The 10,481-nt window shown below is 39.4% G+C and overlaps 1 protein-coding gene across 6 annotated transcripts in view; it reads left to right on the top strand.

Annotated features, from left to right (window-relative positions):
• The first annotated feature begins 3,774 nt into the window (after window positions 1-3,774).
• Window positions 3,775-10,481, top strand: part of nav3 (neuron navigator 3) — a 208,860-nt gene continuing 202,153 nt past the window's right edge. For all 6 annotated transcript variants that reach the window (XM_088348491.1, XM_088348490.1, XM_088348493.1 and 3 more), the window contains exon 1: window positions 3,775-4,128. In XM_088348491.1, the coding sequence (XP_088204617.1) occupies window positions 3,886-4,128 (243 nt within the window). In that variant the 5' untranslated portion in view covers window positions 3,775-3,885. The remainder of the gene's footprint in view (window positions 4,129-10,481) is intronic.

Genomic DNA, 10,481 nt, shown 5'->3' with positions numbered 1-10,481 from the left:
AAAAATATTAATTGGGCATATCTTTAAATATCATGACATGGCAAAGGCAAAGTATTGTGGCTTTATATATTGCTAATATTTTGTACTTATAAGTTATTATGGCACTACATAGAATTTAGACCTGATGTTTGTATCATGATACTGGATCTTGAGGTTTCGGTCTCATTATTGCATAAAGTGTAATGATTCTTTGATTTAATTTTTCACTACAGAGTGTCCCCACCCTTCCTGCAAAACTCAATTTTTCTTTTCTGTGTTTATTTAATGTGGTTGACCTTGGAGAAGCCGAAGGCTGAGCGAAGCGGAGAATATATCTGAGAGGACGCATCCAAAACTTGATGAAAGTGAAGGGGCCTCCACCGAGGCGTGTTTATTTTAGTTTCCGTGTTGTCCGACCTGCACTTCACTGATAGCATTCAGAGTGCTGACAGACCGACATGGATGGATATTGAGCTTCTCCCATATGAGATGTGTTCAAGCATTGTGTGTTAGTGTATGCTGGAGGGGGCAGGAGTACCCCATCCTCCTCCCAGTTATCTGTTGCACCCCGGAGTGTTTGTTTTCACAGTCACGGTGCTAAAGTCAACTTGAGTCCGGGCGTACATCTCCCCTCCACCTGAGCACACTTCCACTTGTGCAGTTTCATGCCCTCGCTCATGGAACAAATAACAAACCTAATATTATAGATTCCCGGGGGTGTTTGCTCTCACCTACTGGAATTGACTTGTTTTGTTTTGCAGAAAATGGAAAATTACACCTGATGAGTGGCAAAATTAAATGACAAAAAAAACATACCTTTTAAGGTTAAGAAAACAAAATAAGAGCCTATTGTGGAATATAACTATTTATAGGGACACTGTAATATTAACCCAAGAGATGTTGCTCTATTGTATCATGCAACTGAAAGTGAGTGTGAAAAGTACAAAGAACAATACAAACTACGGAGTCACAAAGTGACATAAAAAGCATTCTTCGCTTAGCCTTTCACAAGGGTATCGTTAGCAGCAAGATGGCAGTCAATCAAGTCAGTTCCTTCTAGGTGAGTCTCATGTTATGTCAAAAAAAGACAAATTAATATACCTAAAATTATTTTTAAGAATGCAAGTGTGTATGATCATAAATGTAATTTTGCTTATTATTCAAATCAATATTGTTTTTCAAAAAAAGTATTTTTTAACACGAGGAGAAGCGAAATAATACGCAATATCCATTTAAGATAGGATGTCATTTTAATGATATCTGTACTTTATTTTTGTTTTCACGTGTTCGAAATATAGTTCCATTCATTCATTCATTCATACTTAATATTTTATAAAATCGACTTATTTTCGTATCAATTAATTTTGCCACTCCATAGATCCCATAGAGATGATGCTAGTGCTTGTTGTTTTGTAACTCATTTGCTGTCTTTTGAAAGTTGGATGTTTGAATTTTGTCAGTATTAGCAGTTTTGTATGAAACGTACATTTGCGCTTATCATTGCCTTCTCACGCACTACGGTTTGTGTAGATAGAAGAAAAAAGCAAAATCAGCATTGCCGATGTGGTCTTTGGATCTCTTCTGTGATATTATACAAGGATACTCGGAGTTATGTTACCGACTTTGCGATCGAGAGGATTTCGTCACCCATTCCACAGCGTCGATCGTGCGTGTGGTTTGGTTTTCTCGTCTTCCTCAAAAACTTGTCTGAGCGAGCCCCTCAGATGTGAGCTTGTCAGAGTCCTGAAAGTGGGCTGCTGGCCAAGTCAGGCAGTGCACAGAAACTTGGATTTGGAGGCCTGCCACTATTTAACTCGCCGTCCTGTAGTTTTAGACCTGTCGCAAATTGATTAGAAACACGTTGAAGCTGGTTCGGCCTCAAGTCCATGTGAAAATTTCCTGAGTATTGAGTCGGTCCACAGGTTATTTATCTCATGATGTGTTGGCATTTTCCTCTGTCTTCCAGGCTGTAACTGCAGGCTAGTGCTGAAAGGTTGACTTTGCTGTGCCAGCAGAAACTATTGGGCTTGGGCATCTGGTTTCACGCTCGCTCTGCGTCTGGTTACACTGGCAGCTTGTGGTAATGGTCGAATTTAAATTGGTTTACCCCGAAGTCAGAACATCATTATGGCGCAAGTTGGTTTTGTGATTACAGTATTTCCGCAATTGTCAAGGTTGATCCATTCCATAATAAATGAATTTCTGCAAAATAGGAACTAACCTCGTGAAAACCTCTTGTGAGTAAAATGTTGACCTCTTTTGACATGGTGAATATTTCTGGACTAAATTTGGTCTACGTTGGATGCGCTAAACAAAACTCATTTTTAAATGACTATTTTGGAAAAGAATCATGTGGAAAATGGACCAGTTCAAGTGTCAAGGAACAGAACAAGGACTCGGATCCAATAGCGTCAGTTAAAGGCTTTATTGTGACAAGATTCGGTGGAGCAGGCTTGGGACGTCGAGCCTTGGCAGTGGAAAGCCTCTTGGGACGATATGGCAACTCCGTGGTGAAAACGCGTGGCGAAACGTAGCAGGTAAGTCGGTGGCCGGGGCGGAAGAGTAGATCGTAAACTTTTAACAGACAAGGGTCAGGCAACGAGAATCAGACTTGGAATATACATGGGCTTGTGGTACCTTGAATGTTGGAGGTTCACTCAGGAAATGAGGAAGACACTCGAACGTCCATCTCTGGACACTGACAGCTTATGTAGTAGACTTCCACCAATCAAGAGATCGCGTTCCAGCACACCAGCTGATTACCTCAGGTGACTCCGGTTAGGTAATCACGACATCAAGAAATCCAAAGTCCAAAAAGACTCTTGTTAGAGATAGCTATTGTGTTTATATTGTGTTTTTATGCCTAGTCTTAAAATAATATTTGACCAATGGATATCGATGTTTTGTGTTGTGTAACCGAAAACGAAGATTGCATACTACAGAGACTCAAAGTGACTAAATCACACCATTTTTTTCTCACTTTCCTGTCTACCTTTCACAAGTTTTTATTTTTTAATTTTAAGGGTACCCTTAGCAGCAATATGGCTGACAATCAAGTTAGGCCCCTCTAGGTGAGCCTCATGTTCACAGAAACCTCAGCCGCCTTGGTTGTCAGGGCACCACTGAGGACACAACTCTGGACAGCTTTCTCCACTGCTGAGGTTCTTCGCCTGAGTTTGGGTTGTGGCAAAGTTGGCAACAGTCCATTCCTTGATGCCCAATTCTTTTTCCGTCTTTACCTATTTGCCCCCTTGGACTTTGCACTGGAGAATGATTTTGGCCAGTCTTCATGATCTTGTGATGTAAACATACAACTGCAATTTGTTTCTGCGCAGAGTTCAAAACAGTTCTTCCTAGGATCCAATGAGCTTCATGTTAGGTCAAATAAATACAAATATATTGACCTCCGAGTATTTACAATTTCCTTAATTTTTTTTTAAATCAAAATTGTTATTTTTAAATAATTCATTTTTTACCAATAGTGAATAGTGAATAATACACAATGTCCATTTAAAAGAGGTTTTCCGACTTCCAGTACGGGCATTACAGAGTGATGTCTAGTTTAGTTCAGCAAACTGGCTATGTGAGGAGTTTTTGCTTTTGGGTCTCCAAGAGCTGGTTCTTCTCACGCACCTTCAACATTGCCGGCGAGAGCAAGCATGTGATTTAGAAAAAGAGAGAAAAAGAAGGGGAGGGAGAAGAGTGGCTTGTGGGAGGAGAGGGAGGAGGGAGTGAATTAGAGGAAGAAGGAGCCGCCTTCTTAGTTTCTCTACGTCCTGCTGGCTCTGGGCTGCAGAGTGAGGGCAGTTGCTTTCCTCTCACTCCGAGAGGCAACTGCTTCTTTTTTTTGTTTTTTTGCTTTCTTCTTTACTCCATTCTTATTTTGGAAACCAAGGCAAGAGGACCATGCCGGTAGTCGGCGTGGCCTCCAAACTCAGGCAACCCTCCATGGTGAAGCCGGTGCACACGGCGCTCCCCATCCCGAGCGCCGTCCGAGCTGCCTCGCACATGGCCCGGCAGCAGGAACTAAAAACAGGACAGGCCATCCCGGCGCTCTCCTATCAACTTTCAGTAAAGTCTGAGTGTCAATCTCCCCGGACACCCGAAGGAAGGTCTAAGGCCGAAGCGGAGGAGAACCGGATCTGCAAGGTTGGTTCCCTCTGCATCTCTTTTTCCAAACTCTCCTGATAAGGCCGGGCAGGTGCATGTGTAACTCTTGCATGAGCATGACTTACTACACCGTGAGGACTCTATGACATTATCCTGAAATAGGTGATACATTTTGTCAAGATTTTTCAGATCACTGACAAAAAAAGTGGTGGGCGGATCGATGCAAATATAGATTTCATAGAAACTTATCAAGTACTTTGAATTGGATTGATACTATTATCCTGAGGTAGTTACTTCACTTTCCACCAACTTCCTCAAAGTGCAGCTTCTCTCTGTAAATAGCGCAGCATTTCTCTCTCTCACCTAACACCCTCGGGCACTCTCTAAGTTTATGCCTGAGTTTGTGACTGACAGGCACTCTCTTTGCACCTCTCCTTACCTGGCCTGCTGCTGCTGCATCCCGCCTGCCAGGAAGAACAGAGGGCAAAATATGCATGCCCAAGCCTACCAGGAAATAAAAGTCACAGAGGTAAACAGGAACAGGCGATTTGTGTGGTAAAGTGGTCTGCTACTGTGACAACTCCACATATTTCCATAAAATCATGAAAGCTTAACCTACGGAAAGCAACGGGTCGCAACAAGAAATGTAACCATTTTAATGATCCTTAACAAAAACCTTAAAATCTATTGTCACTATGGCAACAGAGCCAATGTGACACAATTAATGCTTTACTTGTGTTACTGACTTTATTTACAAAACATTCTTTAATGGAACATATTTTTATGTTTTCTAGTTGAAATTGTTATACAGTTGAGTTTTTGTATTTTCCTTACCCAGCTGCTTTTATGGTTTGATGGGTTTTGATTTTGTTATGTAACGATTGTAATAGAAATATTTCTAGTTGTTTATTTATACTGTTAAAATTTATATTGTACAGTGGGACCCCGCTACTTCCCGGTTCGACGTTCGCGGATTCAGAGCTTCGCGGTCTGTAACGGTAAAAATTGTTTTATTTAATTTTATTTATTTTTTTTTTTATTTTGAAGGGGCGTCGCTACTTTGCAGATTTTCACTTTTTGCGGGAATCCCCCTCAGCCGACGACCCTAGCACGGCGCGCCGTTCTCGTTTCCCGGTGTTGTGCCCAAATCCGACTCCCGTACAGAATCCTGCCCCTCTCGCGTGAACGCGCATTCTGCTGCACTTCCGACAAAAGCGATCGTAGTCTATATAACGCGTTTATTTAAACAATAAAGCGCCTATTCTACAAAATGCGTTTGTTAACGCGGATGAAAAAGTCACCAACGTCACGTCTCCCGCTCGGGCCGCTATGGCTCTACATGGCGCTACACGGCCCTCGATGGCTCCGGCCGACGGACGGGCGGTGTTATGCCGAGAAATGCATCCCTGCCGAGAATTGCATCCCCGGTCGCGGGAGCGCGCACACGTCACTCCCGCTACTACAACCACTTTTACTTAACACCGGCCTCCGCGCGGAGCGCCCGACCCGCTCGGCTTGTCGCGGTGTCGTGCGTATCGCGCCCGAAAGTACCCGCGCCGCGGGTTAGGGGCTCGCTCGCGAATAATAAGGATAAGCGGTGCAGATAATGAGATGAGATGATTTTTTTTTTCTTTCTTTTTGAAGGGGCGTCGCTAATTTGCAGATTTTCACATTTTGCGGGTGGTTTTGCTCCCCATTAAACGGGTCTAAAAACATAATATATATATATATTTTTTTTTTGAAGGCGCGCCGCTACTTCGCGGATTTTCACTTATCGCGGGTGGTTTTGGTCCCCATTAACCTCGATAACCGAGGTCTTACTGTAGTTATTGATTTACTTTCTTCCTAACGACTACTCAAAACGGATATTTGTAGATTCTTGCTATACTCTGCACATTTCTTATTCAAACCCTATATCTTTTTAAATGCATTCTTTGAAATTTTTATATGCATACTTTTTCTTTTTTTTATAACCTTGCTGCTATTTGTCATTGTGATTGTGCCTTATTCATTGTATGTTTATACTTGCAGGGAAGAGGAAGTAATCTAATCCGCGCTGTATGTTGTGCATATAGCATATTTGACATATGTGATCTTTCTGCTGTGTTTATCGTAATTACCGACTAACTTAAGGGGGCAATGGTTAAATTATTCAATGATCATGACATTTCCAGGCAAAACACATCGGTAGCAAATGAGTATAGATTGTTACTACCCTGTAGTTACTTGGATCAGATCGATACCAAAATTCCCAGGATTGCCCAACAGTACTCAAAAGGATATTAGATGTTTTTACATGACACAGATTAATCTTGTTCTTCTTTCGACTAACTGAGATGACGTTAAGTCAGCTCAGAGTTCCTTGCCTTTTCCCCCAACTCCAGCTAAGGATGAGGGGTCCCTTTTCAAAGATACCCGCCAAAATATTTCACCAGCACCTCGTCCGAGACTGTGAAATGTTTCAAAAGCATCCACCGTCTCCCCCTCATTCCCTTTCCTCTCTACGCTTGGAGACATCCGGTAGAAAACAAAAGCAGCAACGTTTCCTCGTGACCGGAGGAAACCTGGGCTGGAGACATCAAAGATTAGGGTCAGGCCTCCCTGGTTTGATACTGGGACTCACTCTTAGCAAGACTCAAATCGAAAGGAAAGCAAATTCACTCAGTTTGTTGACAGAACTCCTCATATATTTTACATTTTGCTCTCCTAGTACTATTGGTATTTATTGGAGGTTTTGTTTTTTATTGGAGGTTTTGTTTTTTACAGAACTCCTGCAAACTTCATTGACTAAATGACTCAATCGAGGTATGGAAAGTGTCCAAAACATTGCAGCAGTGGGATGAAAGGAATAATAAGAGGTCCTAATTGTTTTGTGTGTCGCAATTCTGTGTTTCTCAACAGGTTTTATACCTTTTCTGGTGTGCCGCAGGAATTGTTTTCATAGAATTATTACCCCAGGAAATGTAGCTCATTTTAAGCTGTTTTTTTCTTGTATCAAGATCATGTTTCTTGAAAAAGCACACTTTAGATAAGCTAAAATTGTCTTGTCTATCTTGGTAGGTGATTTTTCCCATTTAAAAATGTATTTCCTACCAAGGCAAGAAAAACATGCGTGACTTAAAACGAGCAAAACAATGTACCACCTCCTATTAAAGACAAAGGGGGGTGTGACGTTTGAGGTGTCCTGAAAAAGTTTAAAATTAAATATTTTCTCTCTTAAGAATGTGTTAACAATGCCTAACTTAGTTCAAAGAGCCTTTATACATATTATTTCCTACCGCACCTATCTGCTTTTATCTTACTTTTATCATCGGTCTTCCAGCCATGAATTGCATTCAGCTGAGGGGAAGGAAGCAGCGGCGTTGGGGATTCAGAGTGGTATCACGAGCATGGTTGTGGTTTTCTTTAATTGTAGGATGAAAATGGTGAAAATAAGAAAATAAAGTTTCAAATACAGTCCAAATGTCTTTCCAGACCCACTAAAAAAAAAAAACAGGGAAGTGTTTATTCAAGTGCGGCTAAGAATTTCACATATTTACACGCGCAACAAAAGGAGATGTGAAGATGATTTTAGCCAGTAGATGGCGGAATGTTCATACTAAAAAAATACAACTACAGCAATATTACAAACATACTACTATGGATACTACAAAATATACTAATTCTTAAATATTATAATGCAAAAATACTACTACAGAAATATCACAACAGAAATACTACAAAATACCACAGAAATACTACAAAAATACTACTGCAAAATGCTACAAAAATACAAAAGAAAAATGATTCCCACACTAATACTACAACAGTAAACATCAAATTTAGTGCTTAAAACACAGACCTAATATATTATTTTGCTTTAATTGTGAGTATTTTGAAATAAATTTGAATAAACTAATGTATTTATAAACACATACAAAGAAATACATATTGTAAATATCCACATGGATATTTATTCACAAAGGACAAAAATGCAATAGGTGTCCAGAATCTGGCCCTGGGCAACTCCAAATGGCGGCCTACTACTGGCGTAGACTGTCTAAATTGATTGATTGATTTATTGATCGTTCAACATTTTTATTTATTTCCACTGATCATCAGATACAAGGTTATAATTTGTTTGAAGTCATCAGCTTCGATAAAAAAATCGACAAAACAGAAGGAAAAAACGGCTGCCAGGAAAAAGCGGGAGTTTATCTAGGTCCTGGCGCTTTGACAATAAAAACACATTTCACATTAATCATGTCATGTAATCATATTTTTATAAAAATGAATTTCATGTAACATAAAACACATCTTATCTAAAAAATATCGTGTATATGAAAAACATTTATAAACAAATTCTAACTCACCATCATCGTTTATTGTATAGATTTCATTGAATGGATATTATTTTTTTTTTGCTTATGAAACTGCATTCTTTGGACGCATCGCTATGAGGTCTGCTTGAGTTTTACTTGAGTTTTTCCTCGTCAAAGACAAGTGCAGGAATGATTAAAAAACAGAGCTGTCGTCGGCTCCTCCTGGTGGATTTTTTCCCTCTTAAAACTCTAATTAGTCTTTAGCTTCTAGCAATTTGCGCTGACAAGCACGAATGAAGACTGCGTTGACGTTCAATTGTGTCTCATGGCCATCAAACTAGGAAGCAGATCATCTTCTGCATAACTTTTTGTCAGATTAAATGTGGAAATCTAATCGATGCACACTTTCTTTTTAATTCTAAGCAATCAAAGTCTTATCAATTTTACAACAGTCTAAACCATTAGTTTCAAACTAATGGCAGGAGGGCCAAATCTGGTATACATTTTATGTGGCTCGCAAGGGCTTAAAATGTCTGACCATCTAAAAACAGTCAAAATAGTGCTTTGACAAAAAACTACATTTCCCACAATTCCTGTGGACCAAAAAAAATGCAAATTGACAGTTAAGTGCCACCACATGCTAGATTTACCATGTTAATGCCAATGGGTGAAATTGAGAAATAAATTATGCTAAAATGTCCACAAAGATTTTGTTAAATTCTTATATTTAGATTTTTTTCAATGCAAGTAATGTAAGTTAATTGAATAAATAATAAATTTCACATTAGGGAGTAGTTAAATGTATATTGCATACCATTAACTTGAATTTCTAAGTTACATTAGGCCCTTAGGACTGTCATTATGCTAATGTGGTTTCAAAACAAGTGAGGGAAGAATTCACTTGTACAAATGTCACAAGATACTCCAAACAAGAAGGATACAGAATGTATTAACTATTAGCTCTTTGACATAGCCACAGGTCCAACCCTGGTAATCGACATATTTCAAATCGACAAAAAATTGTCCTCAAGCCCTCAAGCACATCGTTTATCAGTCGATATTTTTTCTTAATGTGCGCACACTATGCGCTTGAAGAAATATCCTGAATATGGTGGAAGGCATACGTCACTCTCGCATGTGTATTCTGATATATCTCATTGGGTAAGACACATGGAAAATCTCTTTATGACATTTCTACTTCAAATCAAATTTATTTAAACGCTGAAATAATTACTAAACAAATATAAAGGTAAAAAAACAATTGCGGAACGAAAATGTAAAATATAAAGTTAGATATGTTACAGTAACAGGTTAGAAGTTAAACAAAGCAAATGAGATAAAAATGACTAATAGCCATGTTAAACAAGAGGGTCTCGAGCCTCCTCTAAAACATATCAGTTCCAGCCTATATGTATAAGAAATAGTGAGCCAAAAGTAGAAAGAGCCACCCAGGCTTGTGTGCCATATGTTCCCAAACACTGGTCCAAAAGCATAAGCCGAGATTTGCTATTTCTGTTTGGGATTGTAGAACTTTTCTTAGAACAAAAAGTGTGTTAAGAAGCACAATAGCCAGATTTACTTCAAAGCTTCCTGTAGCATATCAGTCATGCTCCCATGGACGAGTTGTATCACTTTATATACAACAGACGTGAAATGTTTGCGTTGCCCACTGACTTTAAATTTGCGCTATGGTAAACTTGATTGAGTGGGTGACATGTTAATATCCCTTGGGGCTTTTATTTCTTTTCTCGGGGTACCCTCCAAAATTATTGGGAATAACACTCTTGAAATACGACTTACATACACAATAAGGTATAAACCAGACTCAGAGAGCTATGATTTTGTCACATTTATTCTTTGCAGACAGGCAATTAGATGTACGTGCCGAGCAAAACGTAAATCACAGCCAAAATCCTATAGCCAAATCAAGTATTTATTTAAGCAACTATTACCACCCATCCAATGTGTATTCATTAACCCCAATGGTATGCTTAAGTGTTTTTGAGAAGTTTTCAATTTAAGGGTAGTGTGAAGAAATGTCCAACGGTAGTTAAGCAGCAGAATAACGTTTAAAGAAAACAACCAGTGATG

Source organism: Urocampus carinirostris, chromosome 11, assembly GCF_059441175.1.
Source record: "Urocampus carinirostris isolate Australia breed hairy pipefish chromosome 11, RoL_Ucar_1.0, whole genome shotgun sequence".
Taxonomy (NCBI): domain Eukaryota; kingdom Metazoa; phylum Chordata; class Actinopteri; order Syngnathiformes; family Syngnathidae; genus Urocampus; species Urocampus carinirostris.
Note: the sequence above shows the minus strand (reverse complement) of the source record. Positions and strands in the feature narration are given on the sequence as shown.